The following is an 18,916-nucleotide window of genomic DNA, read 5'->3' on the forward strand; positions in this document are numbered from 1 at the left end:
GCGACGGCTCCTCAGGCGGAGACGGGAGGCGGCAGGCTGCGCGGAGGGGCGGCCGCGCTCGGAGCTGCGCCTTTCCCATCGGCGAGCGGGCTCCCCCCCGAGGCATGAACCGGGTCCCACGCGGAGGCGGCGGAGGGGGAAGCCGCGGCCTCGGCACCATGGAAGTGAAGAGCAAGGTGGGTGTCGTCCGAAAAGCTCCTTTGCCAGCACTGGGGCGGTTCTGAGGTGAAAACGGGAGGCTGGGCAGGATATTCGCGTCCGTGCCGAGGCTCCGAGGTATTACGAGGCTGGAGGGGCTTCGACTTGAACGGGGGAAGAGGCGCAGACGGAGAGGCAACTGACGCCCCCTGCCCGGTCGGTCTTGTTTTCCTTGGGCGCGGGGCGGGGGAGAAGGTTGCCAAGGAAGCGGGCATTTGCGCTTGGGGGTGTGGGCAGGGCTTCGGTACCTGCTCCCGGGCGCGAAATTATTAAGTGGGGCGAAAATGCATCTGAGCATGTGCAGAGGGCCTTTCCGTCAGCACTGAGCAACCGCAGCCGCCCCCACCACCATACACCTGCATTCGAGCGTAGGGAGGTAGTTTGGGTCGGGATAGAGGCCGCAGCTCGCAGGCAGCCCTAAGCCCCAGCACTCTTCTCGTTTTAGAAGTGAAGTGTAGAGGTGGGTGCTCCTTACATACTAAGGAGGAGGGTCACTGTTCTGCACAGTCTGCTGCCTTGGGGGCGGCGGGGGTGGGGGAGCTGGTACAGGAAATCGTCCACAGGATTGTATTTTTCCCTCCTGAACAATCTCAGCCATCGTGTAATCGCCGTATTTTTTCTTCTGTGTTCCTAATAGCATGTTAGGCGCTATTTATTTGGGATTTAATGTTGGAAGGAAGGTATGTTTAAGGGCAAGGCGTTAATTTTGTTCCTTGGATAATGTTTTGTAATAGGGGTGAGTAAAGTGAGTCGTTGCAAAAAAATGCACCTACGGGGAGCCACTAGTAGAAGATGACTTAATGCCCATGAGTTACCTATTAACAATGTTGCTGTGCGTACAGTTGTGATTAAAAATCAGTAAAGTATCGCATTCTCCCCTTTGTCACCTCAAAGTGTGAGCATGTGTATAATGGTAGCTCTATTCTGAGTGTGTTTGATTACGGAATTGGGGTGTGTGTGAAAGGTAAGTTATTCATGATTAGCATTAATAGATAGGGTATGATCCTAGGTAGGTTTTGTGATGGGTTGTGTTGGCTCTTGCCCCCTCCCAATGTCATACCACTTTTCCTCCTTTGCTCCTTGTGTTCATGATATCTGCTTTTACCCAAGCATACAAATCTCATATGGCCTACTAGGGATTTGTGGTTCTGACGGTACTTGAGAAATGTGGCTCTAACTACTCCTTCAGAGAGTCTTATCCTATGTTTGTACATAGTCTGAAAAAGTGGTCTTGGGACTGATTTATATGAAGTACCTGGGTGTTTAGGGAGTGTTCCAATGCATCCCTTTCCAGGCATAACTTCAGTGCTATTCTTATCCATTTATACACAAGTTCTGCAGCATACAACACAATTGTTACTTGATGCAACACTTTATCTGTGTGTGTGGGGGAATTATATGCTACAATATTCAAAAGCTGCCATCAACTGCCAGCACTTTGGGGGGGGGGGGTTCAGTCTGTGCATTTTTAACTTGATTTCAAATCAGAGCATTTTTAAAGCACTTGCTGAAAATCTTTTGTGGAGAAGGGGTATTGGAGATGCCATTTTGATAAAATGAAATGGCCTTTTGTTTCCTTTAGCCCTTGAATTGTTCAGCCATGTAAATTTAGCTCTAGCTCTGGCACTGATCACCAGGGCAGCGTGAGGACTTCCCAGACTGTGAACACCTTCCTGGTAAGAGTGGAAAAGCAGATACCTGAGTATAGATGGAGATACAGAAATTGTATTAGGGGTAAGGGAATCATAGGCTGTCCTCCACATTAGACACTTTTGGAATGTTCAGAGTGCCTCTAATTTGGCATAAGAAAAACTATAGGCTAGTTGTGGTCATACTAAATGCTTATCCTGGAGTGATTTCAGTGAACACACCCTATACTTTGTTATAGATTAAAGTGCTATTTTATTATTTGTATAGCCACATGCCACAAATTAAATAGGTGAGCTATGCTACACCATGGCCTCCTGAGTTACAGGATGTGTCTTACTATAGGCTGTGGCTGTAATAAACCGTTTTATCACCCATTTACTACTTGCTAATTATCAGTGGGAATGTTTCCATGTACTGCTTTGGCCTTGTGGCTTGCTATAGTTTTGATTACTAGTTATGTATGGGAGGAATTGCCATGCATTATATTTAAACTCTTTCTATTGAAGATGGCTAACATTTTTGATATGCAAAAACATTTCCTTCCTTATTCTTAGATAAGGGGGCCTTAAAACACATTACTCATGATGAATTGGTGTTTTAGATTTATTGTAAAATAAATACAGTTTCCTTATCTTTCCTGTTCCTCTCTTAAGTGAAATCCCCCACTTCATTCCTCTAAGGCAGCCTTCCCCAACTTGGTTCCTTCCAGGTTTTGGACTACAGTTACCAGCATTCTTGGCTATTGAACATGCTGGCTGGGGCTGATGGGAGTTGATGTCCAAAAAAATCTAGAAGGTACCAGGTTAAGGAAGATATCTCTTAAAGCACTAATCCATCCCTAGCCCAGCTTGTTTATATCTCCCAAACTCCCCAGTTAGTTCAGTACTCCTTACAAAGGTTATAAAGCTGACCCCCCCCCAACATACGTTGCTTATCACCACAAGCCCATAAATTCTAGTAAAATATTAAATCACATACCTAAGATTACACCCTTGCATTCCACATGGACTTTTATTTATTATTTTACTGCATTTCTATACTACTCAAGACCTAAAGCTCTTTGGGAATTGTAGAATAGTAGGATTCCAAGTTTTGTACTACAGTCAACTAATATGGATGAGAATTGCCACTATAATGGAAAACTCCAATCTCTGGAAGTTCTGACATACTTTAATAACTCTGATAACTAGCACAGCAGGGAGTAATTAATCTACAGTATAAACTTGGGTATATACCTTCGAACAATCTGTAATAAAGCCTGGTGACACTGGATGGGGAAAATGTACATTACCAAAATGAAGTAAACTTCAAGTAAAGAACTGGTGCACAATGACCTGGTTGGCATGTAATAACAGCCCAGACGATGGGTTGAGTGTGAGTTATTGAAACCTGGGTGGTTGTTGTGTTATGTGCAAACCCTTAAATATGGGTTGTTAACCATCAACAACCCAGAAAGAAAACCCATGATTTGTTGTTGGGTTGACTTAACTCTGGGTTGTCATTACGTGCAAACCCAGAACCATGGGTTAACTTCCACAGGCTAGAGAGGCAGCAGGAGAGAGTAGTAAAACAAAACAACCCCCCCCCCCACCACCTGGCCACTAAAGTGCTGCAAAGGCATTTGGGATACAGGGAGGGAGCTGGCAAAGAAGGAGGGAATCAGACAACCTAGGAGTTTGAAAAACAACCTGTGCTTTGCATGATTGTCTGGCACACAAATCATAGGTAAACTCTGAGTAAGGCAACAACCCAACAACATGCAAACCAAGTCACTGCATACATATGTTGAATTCTGGCCTAGAAACTACATTATTCTAAGACTTCTGAAATATTGCTAGCAGTTTCAGCAACTGATGATTTTGTGTGTTTGGGTTAGAATAAACCAACACTCACCACACAGCTCCAAGTTTCACAGAATTACCTTGACACTGTGACCAGGTTTGCATGATTATGGCGGGGGAAAGTAGCCATGGTGGCTTATTTCCCCTGCTGTGTGTGCCAGGGAGATTTGTACAGGGAGATACGCCTTGCGATTGTGGCTTGCTCTGTTATGCAAACCCAGTGAGGGTGGCTTGTTGGAATGTTTGCTCTTCTGCTTTCTCCGGTATTTAGAATTACAACCAAGCATCTACACCTAGTGGTTATAGTACTTCTTTTCTCATGTATATCTTGATGAGATCCATCCACATCCAAGCAGCAGCTGTAATTAATTATTTCTTAAAGCTGTGCCCCATCCCTGCTTTTTCCCAACGTTAGTGGTACTCATGTACATCCCCTCTCCTTTCAGCAGAGAGGAGATCTAGAACTACAGATGTTTTAAGCCTTGTAACATTACCTTTTAGGTGTTGCATATATGCCTTTCTGAAATTGAACAGATCTGGAAAGTGTGGAGCAGGCTTAGTAAAATTTCTGTTGCCATATATGGAGGTGGGTGTTGGTAAGAATCGCAACCGCCCTGCATTCTGCACCATCCCTCTTCCCCGTCTGCCACCCAGTTCAGTAATTTTGGCATGATCTTGTTGTCAATGATAAATCAGGTTGTCAGTGCTTTAGTGGGTATTTTAATCATTTCCTGAACTTACTTCCTCCTCCCCACCTTCCCCCAATGTTGTTAAATCCTCTTCCACAACTGAGCCCACTCTGCTTCCTGTTCCATCCCCTCCTGCTCGCAGCATATCATGCACTGGATGGGGCTCACTTTGTCCATTCTGTTCAATACAGCCAAATAGGGTAGGGAGAGTGATCTTAGCAGAACACAAAACGTGGGGGAGGGAGGAGAAGGAATGGGTTTCTAAGTCCAACATTCAGATAACTTTTGTCAGTTTCACTCCCCCACCCCTTTCCCATCAAAATGAACAAGAAAATCCAGAAGAAGTTTAATGCTCTCCCTTCTCCCCACTGGTGCTTGAGGCAGCTAAAAGGAGAAAGGCTTAACTGTTTTTAGCTTCATTATTTAGCTCAGTACCTGGGGAGGAGGGAGGGCAAGGGGTGTTCAGTCATTCAATCTGCTTTTCCCCTTGGGTTTGAGAGATGCACATCCAATCGAAGGTGTATGATCCAGGTCACTGGGGTGGGGGAAGAAGTGTGTGTGGGGGATAGGTGCACATATGCAGATGCATGTGTGGCTGTGGTGGAAGTGTGGCTACACCTGCAAAGGTAGTGCTGCTCTTCCATTCTTTAAAAGTCAGATTTTCTGTGTTATGGGAAAAGATGGAAGAATCGTTGAGAGAACACAAGAGGGCCACAATTGGATGCCTGTGTCATGTGGATGCCCAGAAAAAATGACTGAACACAAGCATGGGTATTGCAGATTAAAAGCATGTCTGGAAGGAGCCTATAATTCCTTTCTCTTAATGTGAAGGACGCATATTTTAAATTAACTTTGTGATGCAGAGGTATGACAAAACAGAATGATTCATATGTTCTGCCTCATTGCTATATAACGTATGCTTAATCAAACATACAGAGAAAACAACTATTTGTGTTGAATTCTTTATATTTAAATGCCTTTAGGCCAAGGTGGAATATGGTGGCTGATATTCTCTTCTTTTGTTGTATTAACGATATGTGAATAACTGTGGTGGTAGTGATCAAAAGGTAGTATACTTTGGTTTTTAGTAGCCAAAGTATTAGGCAGCAATTCCATGTTCTTGCAAATTGTTGTTGTTCAGTCGTTCAGTCGTGTCCGACTCTTCGTGACCCCATGGACCATAGCACGCCAGGCCTTCCTGTCCTGCGCTCTCTCCCGGAGCGTGCTCAAGTTCATATTCATTGCATCCGTGATGCTATCTAGCCATCTCATCCTCTGCCGTCCCCTTCTCCTTTTGCCTTCAGTCTTTCCCAGCATCAGGGTCTTTTCCAGGGAGTTTTCTCTTCGCATTAGGTGGCCAAAATATTGGAGCTTCAGCTTCATTATCTGTCCTTCCAATGAGCACTCAGGGTTGATTTCCTTTAGGATGGACTGATTTGACCTCCTTGCAGTCCAGGGGACTCGTAAGAGTCTTCTCCAGCACCACAGTTCGAAAGCATCAATTCTTCGGCGCTCAGCCTTCCTTATAGTCCAGCTCTCACAGCCATACATTACTACTGGGAAAACCATAGCTTTGATTAGACGGACCTTTGTCGGCAAGGTGATGTCTCTGCTTCTGACTATGCTGTCTAGGTTGGCCATAGCTTTCCTCCCAAGGAGCAAGCGTCTTTTAATTTCATGGCTACAGTCACCGTCTGCGGTGATCTTGGAGCCCAAGAAAGTAAAATCTGTCACTGCTTCCATTTCTTCCCCTTCTATATGCCAGGAAGTGATAGGGCCAGATGACATGATCTTAGTTTTTTTAATGTTGAGTTTCAAACCAGCTTTTGCACTCTCCTCTTTCACCCTCAACAAGAGGCTCTTGAGATCCTCTTCGCTTTCTGCCATTAGGGTGGTATCGTCTGCGTATCTGAGGTTGTTGATAATTCTCCCGGCAATCTTAATTCCGACCTCTGATTCATCCAACCCGGCATTTCTCATGATGTACTCTGCATATAAGTTAAATAAGCAGGGTGACAATATGCAGCCTTGTCGTACTCCTTTCCCAATTTTGAACCAATTGGTTGTTCCATGTCTGGTTCTTACTGTTGCTTCTTGACCCTCGTACAGGTTTCTCAGGAGACGGGTAAGGTGGTCTGGTACTCCCATCACTTTCAGAATTTGCCACAGTTTGTTGTGATCCACACAATCAAAGGCTTTAGCGTAGTCAATGAAGCAGAAATAGACGTTTTTCTGGAATTCTCTTGCTTTCTCCATGATGCAGCGAATGTTGGCGATTTGATCTCTAGTTCCTCTGCCTCTTCGAAACCCAGCTTGTACTTCCGGTAGTTCTCGGTTCGCATACTGCTGAAGCCTAGCTTGTAGGATTTTGAGCATCACCTTGCTGGCATGTGAAATGAGCGCAATTGTGCGGTAGTTTGAACACTCTTTGGCGTTGCCCTTCTTTGGAATTGGAATGTAAACTGACCTTTTCCAGTCTTGTGGCCACTGTTGAGTGTTCCAGATTTGTTGGCATATTGAATGCAGCACTTTAACAGCATCATCTTTTAGGATTTTAAATAGCTCGGCTGGAATACTGTCATCTCCGCTAGCTTTGTTGTTACTAATGCTTCCTAAGGCCCACTTGACTTCACTCTCGAGGATGTCCGGCTCAAGTTCAGTGACCGCACTATCATGGCTATCAGGGACATTCAGATCTTTCCTGTATAGTTCTTCTGTGTATTCTTGCCACCTCTTCTTAATCTCATCTGCTTCTGTTAGGTCCCTGCCTTCTTTGTCCTTGATCATGCCCGTCTTTGCACAAAACGTTCCCTTGAGATCTCCAATTTTCTTGAAGAGATCTCTAGTCTTTCCCATTCTGTTGTTTTCCTCGATTTCTTTGCATTGTTCATTGAAGAAGGCCTTCTTGTCTCTCCTTGCTATTCTCTGGAACTCTGCATTCAGTTGGGTATATCTTCCCCTTTCTCCCTTGCTTTTCGCTTCCCTTCTTTCATGAGCTACTTGTAAAGCCTCATCAGACAGCCACTTGGCTTTCTTGCATTTCTTTTTCTTTGGGACGGATTTTGTTGCTGCCTCCTGAACAATGTTACGGACCTCCGTCCATAGTTCCTCAGGCACTCTGTCTATCAGGTCTAATCCCTGAAATCTATTCCTCACCTCCACTGTATATTCAGAAGGGATATGACTGAGGTCATACCTGAACGGTTTAGTGGTTTTCCCTACGTTCTTCAATTTAAGCCGAAATTTTGCAAGAAGCAGCTCATGATCTGAGCCACAGTCAGCTCCAGGTCTTGTTTTTACTGACTGTATGGAGCTCCTCCATCTTTGGCTGCAAAGGACATAATCAATCTGATTTCGATATTGACCATCTGGTGACGTCCATGTGTAGAGTCGCCTCTTATGCTGTTGGAAAAGAGTGTTTGCTATGATCAGCATGTTCTCTTGGCAAAACTCTATTAGCTTTTGTCCTGCTTCATTTGGTACTCCAAGGCCATGCTTGCCTGTTATCCCGGTGATTTCTTGACTTCCTACTTTAGCATTCCAATCCCCTATGATGAAGAGGACATCTTTTTTTGGTGTTAGTTCTAGAAGGTGTTGTAGGTCTTCATAGAACCGATCAACCTCAGCTTCTTCGGCCTCAGTGGTTGGGGCATAGACTTGAATTACTGTGATGTTGAATGGTTTGCCTTGGATTCGTACTGAGATCATTCTACCATTTTTAAGATTGTACCCCAGTACTGCTTTTCCCACCCTTTTGTTGACTATGAGTGCTACTCCATTTCTTCTAAGGGATTCTTGCCCACAATAGTAGATATGATGGTCACCTGAATTAAATTCGCCCATGCCTGTCCATTTTAGTTCGCTGATTCCCAAGATGTCGATGTTCAATCTTGCCATCTCATGTTTGACCACCTCCAGCTTACCTTGATTCATTGATCTGACATTCCAGGTTCCTATACAATATTGTTCTTTACAGCATCGGATTTTCTTTTCACCGCCATACACATCCACAGCTGAGTGTCCTTTCGGGTTTGGCCCAGCCGCTTCACTCTTTCTGGCGCTACTTGGAAATACCCTCTGCTCTTCCCCAGTAGCATATTGGACACCTTCCGACCTGAGGGGCTCATCTTCCGGCGTCATATCTTTTAGCCTTGTGATACGTTCCATGGGGTTTTCTTGGCAAGAATACTGGAGTGGGTTGCCATTTCCTTCTCCAGTGGACCACATTTTGTCAGAACCCTCTGCCATGACCTGTCCGTCTTGGGTGGCCCTGCACGGCATAGCTTATGGCTTCACTGAGTTACGCAAGCCCCTTCGCCACAACAAGGCAGTGATCCATGAAGGGGTCTTGCAAATTAGAAACAGGCAAAATAGGAGATGAACGTATATTGTAGTTTGTGGGTTATTTATGCAAGGCCAGTGACTTCATGGGAGTTACTTTCTGTTTCTTTGATCATTTCATCAATATGTTATGGATGTTTTCTCAAACTGGTCCTACAGCTTCAGTCTTAAGTCACAAAACTTTCTCATAGTATTGACTCTGAACAATGTGCAAGTGAAGCACCTTAATTCTAAGATTTGTATCAACTAAGTTTTAACCTGAATCACTTCTAATTTCTATCAAGTGTTTATGTTCATTAAATAATTGTGGTAAAATTGCCCACTGAAGTAAATGCTAATGCCCATTTCCTAAGCTCCCAGTTACTACTTTGTAACACCAATTGTATTATATTTTATGTCAGGACTAGGCAGTGTTTTAAGTGGAAAGCCGAGAAGGGCTTATTTCGGAATTTGAGCACATAGATATAGGAGCTTTTGGATGCATCAGCTTATCTTAGCTAATCAGCAACAATTTAAACATACTTTTCTACACATTTGTCATCTTAGCTTTGTTAGGATATTTGAAATCCATGCATATTTGGACTTCAATTAAAACAATTCTCTATTATAGTTTGTGGGTTTCACTTACATAGGTGCTTTCCTACCACTTTAATGCTATTCTTGCTACTTTTGATCATTAGTAACTTTTTTGTATCTAAGTTTTTTGTGCTAGGTTTTCTTGGGGAAAATTCCAAATTCCATGACACCATAATATCCTCTGTTGCACCAACTCAAAGGTCCTAAAACACTATGCAAGTTTTTAAGTTCCTCAAAACTCTTCATCAGGCAAGGTGGTAACCAAAGCAAGGGTGAGGGGAAGAAAGAAAAAGTGGCTCATGTTCAAGCCAGGGGGTTGGATCCAATTTCCATTTTGTGCCTGTGGAAGAGATACAGCTGGCAGATGGAGACTTCTCTCTTCTCCTCCCTGCAGCCACCTGCATATTCTCCAGATCTCTTCCAGAGGGTCCCCAACCCGCTGGGGCAGATTTGCATGATGCACAGAGGATGCAGGAGGAAGAGAGGAAGCAGAAGTCCCCATCTCCCAGCAGTATCTGTTCTGCAGGCACAGTAATGAAGTCAGATCCAGCCTGTAGAATTGGCTGGTCTGCATTTGGTAGAAGGGTGGTCAGGTGATTATGCTGGTGAAGGGGTTTTGGCAGGCACACAGCAGTGGCATGTGGGAAAAAGTATGGAACTAATGTAAGACCAGTGGATAATAACATAGGTGCTGGGATGCAAATCTGTCTTTAAGCTGTATCATGTGACCTGGAAGATTTGCCCACTAATCGTATATGTGTGGAAGTAGGCTTAGTGATGAAAGGCATTCTCTGCATATACTCAGACACACTTTTAGTTATCATCATATGGTTCAGAGGTCCAGCAGTAAAAACAGGGTCCTGAGCAGAATTCTTCACAAATTCTATGACTATGCGCTGTGTGAAGTACTTCATTTTATCTGTCCTGAATCTCCCACCAATCAGCTTCATGGGGTGACCCCCATTGGGTTCTAGTATTATGAGAGAAGGAGAAAAATGTCTCCCTATCCACATTTCCACACCATGCTCTATAATATCTCCCCTCAGTTGCCTTTTCTCTAAGCTAAACAGTCCCAGATGTAACCTTTCTGCACTTTTTCCAAATCTTAAATATCCTTTTTTAGGTTTTTTAATAGCTCTTTTTATAGCTGTCTTTTGGGGCTGGATATTTGTTTGTGGCTGGGTGCATAAAAATCGATAAAATTAAATCAGATTTAAAATAATTGTTTTAAAAATCATAACATATTAATTTTCTCATTTAAAAATAACATAGTTACCATTAAGTTGGCTATACAATTAATCTTTAAACCCAGTGAGTGCCTCTACCAGATAAATTGAGTTAAAGGAGGCTTTTCTATGGAAATGAAGAACCAATCTGATCTTTCCTCAAATACGACTATTGAGACTTTACATATCAAACATAGGCATTTCATTTTCTCCTGATGAAAATAAACTGTTCTAGTCTGCCTAGCAACTATCAAACCTTGCATAGACCTGTTCATTTTTAGACCAAATTGCCCAGTGTATCTGCCTGTAGTCCAATACTTAGGCTGCAGTCCCATAACCACGTGCCTGGGAGTAAGCCCCATTGAACTCAGTGGAATTTATTTTTGAGTAGACATGTGTAGGATTGTGCTGTTACCTCAAACTGTCATGGGTGTTGGTCATAAGAAAGACCTTGTATGGGAATATTTTAAAGACATTCCCTCTGTAGATTAAAAAAAAAGGAAAGCATGCAACAATTGAATACAGTGAAACAAAAGCATGCAAAAAATATAAAGAGGGAATCAAGGAGATGCAAAGCCTGCTTGCAAGAATGAAACAGTGGAAATAATACTCTAAATTAAGATTGTTTAGTGGTTAGATTTGCTGCATTGCTCAGGAAATGTCTGAAAATGTTTCATTGGGAAACTTGATTTAAATATTTAAATCAACCTTTTTTCTTGCTGATTTAAGTAAATGATTTAAATACTCTTGATGTAAATCAATCACCCCTAGTTTGTGGGTGGGTGCACTTATTTCACTGTTTGTGGCATGAAATCGTGTTGGGTGCCATCTGGAATTTTGATTGCTGCTTGAAACACTTGGCCTGTTCACACATCACAACAAGCCACCATGGGTTAATTAACCCACAGGGCTTTGTGATGTGTACCAGCAGCCATTCTGAGTATGTAAGCCGCGGCGGGTGTACACTGTGGCTTGTGTCATGTGAACCTAGGCATCATGGGTGATGTAAGGGTTAAACATGGGTTGTTCTAGGGTTGTCCAAGGGTTATTTAACCCTCACATAACCCATGACATCATAGTGGGCTGCTGTGATTGTGCAAACCAGGTCACTATCTACTTTATTGTGTATTGTGGCATAGATGCTGCTGTGCGATACAGTTTCTTGCCTGCCTAGCTGGGGGTTGAGGTAAATGTGTATTTATTCCCCGTGGGTTGGTGGCTGGCTTTCCATGGAGAGGGGAACAATTTTCATTTGGCAAGTGTCTTGTGTGTGTGCACATGTTCTGCACATCTCAACTTTGATGGATGTTTGGAGAGTGGGCAACAGTACATTCTTGGATGCATTGCTACTTATAAAAAAATATGTACCTGGAGTCGAATTTTATTTATGGATATATTCCACCTTTTATCCATTGAGTTCAAGCTGGCATCCATAGTTCCTCTCCCTTATTTTATCCTCACAACAACTTGTGGGGTAGGCTAAACTGAGAGATGACTGGCCCAAGGTTACCCAGTGAATTTCATAGATAAGTGGGAACCTGAACCTGTGTTTTCCAAGTCCTGTTCTGATGCTTACCTGGTTTGCACGGGCCTCCATTTGCTCCTCACTTCTGCTTTTACTCAACAATCTATGATCGGCCAGGTTTTGAGTGTGACATGTGAGCCCAGAGCGCTGGGTTGATTAGTGAGTAAACAACCCAGCAGTTAACCCATCGTTAACCCAGGATTTGCAATTACATGCGAACAGCATACACCACACTTGACAACTTGTCAAATGTAAGTGGATGTTATGTTTTTGATAGAAAAGGAAATAAAAGTGAATTTTCTATTGTCTATTTCATTTTTTTTTTGGTTTTTTCCCCCTGTAGTTTGGTGCAGAATTCCGGCGATTTTCTTTGGAAAGATCCAAACCTGGCAAATTTGAGGAATTCTATGGATTACTGCAGCATGTTCACAAAATTCCCAATGTTGATGTCTTAGTTGGATATATAGACATTCATGGAGATCTCTTGCCTATTAACAATGATGACAATTATCACAAAGCAGTTTCTACTGCTAATCCTTTGCTTAGAATTTTTATTCAAAGAAAAGGTAAGTGTACATGTTTATATTCTCATTATTCCTTTTTTCTGTTCTTTGCTGGAACTGCACTTAATACTGGCTTGAGAGAAGATGTAGCATTATGTGTATTTCCACTGGTTAATTCTTTCTGTGCCTTTTTCTTTCTCGTGAAAGTATATCCTACAGTTGCGTAGTGTGTGGTGGGCTCCATCCAATTGCATTTCCTTTTAATGTATAGAAATAAATTAGAAAGCTAAGAGATGTGCCATTTAGGGATGGCAGTTGCATTTCCATCCCTCTTGTCAGACCACATGTGATTATTCCTCTTCAACACCTACGTTAAAAAAAATCTTGAATATGATCATGACTTTTAACTAGTGATGCCAGTGAAATGCAAAATTAGGGTGCACATAAATTGAATTTGCAATATTTCTAATGCTTGTATATGTGTATGGAACTTGGATGGCAATCCCAAAACTTCGATTACGAGTGCCTGCACAGTCTGCATGACTTTTTTCCTCAGTACTTTCAGCCAAAAAGGAGATTTTCTAAAGTGCTTACTACTTTAGGAAACCCCCTTTCATGCTTGTAACAGCACAGTTGTCTTCAGCGATAGCGTTTCAGCCCAACAGGCACTTCCTGCAATCGTCATGTGACCATTCCAGAACTCATCAAATGGAATGGTCACATGGGTGTTCCAAGAAAGTGCCAAGATAGTGTTCCAAGGAAACGCTATCTCTAAAGACAGCCGTGCTTGCCACGAGCATGCCTACATGGCATTTCAAGGAAGAGGAGGTTGGGAGGCGAATGATACCACCTTGGGTGGGTGGGTGGCGGGCAAGTAGGAATCTGCGCAATGGAGAACTTCCATCCTAGATGGGACAGAGGAATTCAGACCATGGCAAGCAAATTACAATTACTGCTGAGGTAAGTTCACCCATCACTACTTTTAATGTTGCTGTGAATCTTTCCTCCCCTTTTGAAATATTGTTGCCTAGCTTTATCATGAAGAGATATAGAATACGGTGGTACTGAGATTCAGGTTCCTTAATAAAAACACACACATCAACATTTGCATGAAAAAAGCATTGAGAAATAGAATTGTAGTTTTACTTTAAAGTCTTCACAAATTATGCTGTGAATAATAATGCAATTATTATGTTCTCAGTTGATGAAAAAAATTAACTACTGTTTAGCACTATCAACTACCACTCATTGTTCCAAAAAAAATAATATAACTTCATTGAAAAGCATCTTATAGAATAACATGCCACACATCTGTGATTCTGGCCTGGTTCAGATGAAATAATCCCAGTCCAGTAAACCATGGTTGGACCAAGAACGAGCCTTGTGCCCACATGCTCCCTCCTCTTGTGTGCTTGGCTTCAGATATTGTGGTTTACCAAACAACAGTTTCCTGTGATGTCTAATGTGGGAACCCGTTGTTTAAGTGCTGCTTATGAACCAGGATTGATACTGATGTGCAGAGGGGAAAGGGGGGACAAGGAGACAAGTTGAGGGCACAAGGCTCATTCTTGGTCTGATAAATAATGCTGTATTGGACTGAAATGTAGTGGGAAGGGAAGTAGCTATGTTTGGAGAACCTGCCATCAGCAGGGAGAGAATACCCCAAATACACTTTCCATCCCCAAGAACTGTGTAGCAGAATAGTACTTCTTTGCCTTATGCTAACTATAGGAAATGGTAGCAACTGTCCTGCTTAACAGGTGTGGAAGCAAGGGATCAAGGAAAACATGGGCATGCCGAGTTTAGTAGCACAAGTGCTGTCTGGAAGTACAAATGAGTGGCAGTGTATGTCCTGAAGGACGAGGAACAGAGGCAAGAATCACAAGGGAGGGAGGAAGAAAGCAAAGGCCATGGAAAAATAAAGATGAGACAGATCCAGCTGTGAGGAAAACTTTGGGCTGGTACTTATCCAGCACTGAGCTACAGTCCTTTTTATAGTCATATTTCTATACACAATCCCAACATTTGTTTGGACCTCTTGTAGTTTTTGTACAAATAGAAATGATATAGAGAATAAATGGAAATCAACAGTAGAACCCTAGAAAGCACTTTGAGAATAATAAATCTATCTGTCCCTTTTAAAAACTGAGGAATTAAGAGCAAAGGTGGAGGTCTAAAGTAAAAGAGTTTGCCCTGTGAGCCTCTGACTCAGCAACTCTAGGCCTTGTCAAATACTAATTTATATTTACAGAATTTCCATTCTGCCTTTTACAGTAAGTGTCCTCGAGGCAATTTACAAATAATAGTAAAAACAATAATGCCATATAAAAAATGAAACATCACAAAAACCGCAAGATAAAGGCAGCAAGCTGGTAAAAACAGCATACTGGCAGTAGTGACTAGGCAAACATGCTGGGGGTAGCGTGAGAGTTCCACAAGTTGGGCATCATCACTGAGAAGGCCTCTCCTCCAGTGATCACTGCTTAACCTCTGATGGCAGGGACAAACAGAAGTGCCTCAAACAATTATCTCAACTGACATGTAGATTTTTATTTTTATTTATTTATTGCATTTCTATACTGCCCCATATTCAAAGCACTCTGGGCGGTTCACAGAAGTTAAAACATTAAATATATAAAAAGTTTAAAAGCCATTTACAAAAAAGCGCACATCAATATACACAAACAACATATAACTAAAAACAACATTGGACTATCAGTCATAACTAAAGACACATCCAGGACAGATTAAAACTTTAAGTTTTACTTAGGAGAAGGCGGTCCTTAAGATGTCCTAAGACCAGACCTAAAAATGTAAACTCTATGCATAATGTGAAATGGTGCATGTATGGGTATGTGAAGGAGAAGGAAATAAATACAATTTTAAAAACCGCTGGTACTGAGAGCCAAGATTGTCTGTGGCTCCACTGTTCAGCATGTACTTCGTGGCAAGCTCATTTGGCTGCTATCAAATGGTGGGCTCCCCAAACTGTGAATAGTGGCTAATAAACAGTAGAAGAGCTGGTCTCAAGTATGTCCAGGGCCTTAAGTCATTGTACTGCAACCTGAAATCTAAATCACCAGGGAACACCTAGACAGAGTCCGGGTTTGGATGATTAGGGGGGTAAAAGAAGCCATTGTGGCTTCTCTCCGCATGTGTGCTGTGTGCGTGCCTGTAATTTGCATAATCTGCCCTGCAGCACAGGTTGCTGTGTCGTTCGAACCCAGCCAGTGGCGCAGGAGGGTTGGCTTTGTAACTACCCTATAGCCCACAACATGTAGTAGGGGTTGTACGGTGGATATGAAGTTACCCCCGTCATGCTGTGCACCGTGTTTGGACAACACGGCAACTTACGCTACAGCACAGGTAATTATGCAAATTGTGGGTGCAGGCATAGCAACAGGAGAAGCCGCAATAGCTTCTTTTACCCACGTGATCATCCGAACACCCTCAGTGTTTGTTCCTGGGTTTTCCAGTAACATGAATTCTGGTTCTGAGGGAAGACAGCAGCCCATCTGCCACTGCCAAAATCTCCCTCATACTGCTGCAACTCATACTTGCTGAATCCAGGGAAACATATTCCTTTACCAGTGTTTTACATAACATTATATTAAGGCTGCAATCCTAACACACTTACCAGGAAGTAAACCCCAGTGGGCACAGTGGGACCTTCTTCCAACCTAAAATTGTGCTGTGTAGCACTTTCTGCTATTATATACTTTGCTGCTTCTTTGCTACCATTTTTACCTCTTCCCCAAACCCTTATGTTTTTTAGTATTCATAAAAAAAAAAAGATATAAGGTGGGTCTCTTTAAGTAGATGGACTGATTCATAAGGTCAGATTCAGCAGTTCTGCTAATCTCTTTCAGTTGCCATATGACTAGAGCAGATAAACCACTCTGTTGGGCTGGGATTATTACTTACATTTTAACACCATATGTGTGTGCTTGTATGAGTTATTTACTTAACAATTAGCACATGGTGCATTCACATCTACAATTAGTTCTTTAAAGACAGTTTCACAGTTCTGTAGATTGTCCAATTTATCTTAATCAGAGCAATTAATAATAAGTAGTAAGTTCTCCGGTAAGAAATGCCCCTTGCTTTTCTTCTGTTCCAAAGAGATTGGAGTCTTCCCTCAGCTTAGGTTTTATATAATATATAAATCCCTGAGTGACAACCTGCATCTTGTAGTGGACACCTTCAACGGCTTAAATCACAAACTTTGTCATGACTAAAATATGAATACATTTCTTAAGCTTGTATGTGGCAAAAATAGTCTTTAGTTATTGGCCTATGGTGTTTAATTTTTAAAGGGGTTATGGTAAACCTCTTGTTTTTTCAAATCTATACCTATGGAAGCACTTCTGAATCAGTTAGAGAAGCTGAAAATCAGTCTCTGACAAATTCCACTGCACAAGGCAGAATATGGATGAGGGAAAAGGCGTGTTATTGGGATATGCCTCATTTAGGTTTATTTTCAAAAGAAAACTGCCCTTGATATTATATCTAGAAAACTGTCCTTGATATTATATACTATACATAGTACATGTATAGTATATAGATAAAATACAAAATGTGGACTAGAGAGTGTATACAGAAACATTTAAGCTATTTTTCAGTTTAATGCAGTTCTTTGGCTAAACTGGATTTTTTGGGAGCAAGTCAGCATGAGTATTGGGTGGGTATGGAAGCAGTAAAAAGGAATCTAATGGCCAGGCTTCTGCAATTTAAATTTAATCCAGATGTATGGGAATTGGTCTTTCTGCAGAAGAAATCTGACATGATATAAAACAGTATTTCTGAAACAAAATGTCCACGCAGGGTTGTCTTGCCCTTTGATACTATGCAAGAAGAGATGCTTGATGAAATGTTAAAACTGAATGAACAAGCTAGTATAATTTGTATAATACCCAAGCTGAGAAACACTCTACCATTTAAAGATTTTACAAAAGAAGTCTGTAATTTTGCAAGTTAGCATTCTGTGATGATGCCACCCAAATTTCCAGGGCCTTGCATAAGTATACACCCCTCTTTGACTTTTCCACATTTCGCTGTGTTACAACCTGGAATTAAAATGGATTTAATTGGCCTTTTTAGCATTTGATTTGAACAACATACTTAACAGTTTGAAGGTACAATTTTTTTTCTGTGACACAAAAGTTAAACAACAACAAATTGGCATTTGTTGGTTGCACAAGTATTGACACAAACACACACACACACACCCCAGTCAGTACTTGGTAGAAGCACCTTTGGCAGCAATTAAAGCTGTGAGTAACTTTGGCAGTGTGTTTAGGGTCTTTGTCCTGCTGGAAGGTGAACCTCCATCTTAGTTCCAGGTCCTCTGCAGACTGAAATAGGTTTTTGTCTAGAATTGCCCTGTATTTGGCACCATCCATCTTGCCCTCCATCCCAACCAGTCCCTACTGATGAAAAGCATAAGGATTGATGCTGCCCACACCATGCCTCACCGTGGGGATGGTGTTCTCAGGGCAATGAGCACTGTTGGCTGTGTGCCACACAGAGGGTTTTGCAGTAAGGCCAAAAGGTTCAATTTTGATCTCATCAAACCAGAGAACCTTGTTCCACATACTTGTTGTGTCTCCCGCATCCCCTTTGGCAAAATCCAAATGGAAGTTGATTTTTTTTTTAGCAGTGGCTGTCTTCTCACCACTCTTCCATAAAGCCCAGCTTTGTGGAGTATCCGGGTGATAGTTGTCCCATGGACGATTTCTCCCATCTTGGCTGCGGATCTCTCCAGCTCCTTCAGAGTTACCATTGGCCTCTTGGTTGCTTCTCTGACTAATGCCCTCCTTAACTGGTCACTGAGTTTTAGTGGATGGCTTTCTCTAGGTAGAATCATGGTTGTGCCATATTCTTTTCATTTTGTAATGATGGATGTAACAGTGCACTGTGGGATGTTCATAGTTTGGGATATTTTTTATAACCCAGTGCTGATTAATGCTTCTCCGGAACTTTATGCCATACTTGTTTTGATAGCTCCTTGGTCTTCATGATGCTGTATGTTTAAATATGCTCTCCAGCAAATTCTGGGGCCTTCCAGAAACAGGTGTGTTTAATCTGAGATCATGTGACACTTGAATTAGACACAGGTGGATTCCATTAAACTAATTATGTGACTTCTGAAGGCAGTTGGTTGCACCAGATCTTATTTAGGGGTGTCACAGCAAAGGTGGTCAATATGTATGCAGTCCAGACTTTTCAGTTTTTTATTTGTAAATTATTTTGTAAAATATGTAGATTTTTCCCCACTTTGACGTTATGGGCTATTTTGTGTAGATCAGTGACAAGATCCTAATTAAATCCATTTTAATTCTAGGTTGTAACACAACAAAATGTGGAA

General features: G+C 42.1%; 1 protein-coding gene across 1 annotated transcript in view; it reads left to right on the plus strand.

The window, feature by feature from the left end:
- Positions 1 to 17: 17 nt before the first annotated feature.
- The window catches only part of PARD6B (par-6 family cell polarity regulator beta), a 32,671-nt gene continuing 13,772 nt past the window's right edge, over positions 18 to 18,916 (plus strand). The window contains exons 1-2 of the mRNA XM_084854150.1: positions 18 to 176; positions 12,390 to 12,612. Of these exons, the coding sequence (XP_084710276.1) occupies positions 105 to 176; positions 12,390 to 12,612 (295 nt within the window). The 5' untranslated portion in view covers positions 18 to 104. The remainder of the gene's footprint in view (positions 177 to 12,389; positions 12,613 to 18,916) is intronic.

The sequence above is a fragment of the Heloderma suspectum genome, chromosome 4 (genome assembly GCF_057233095.1).
Source record: "Heloderma suspectum isolate Gila_16-S chromosome 4, 16-S_ref, whole genome shotgun sequence".
Taxonomy (NCBI): Eukaryota; Metazoa; Chordata; class Lepidosauria; order Squamata; family Helodermatidae; genus Heloderma; species Heloderma suspectum.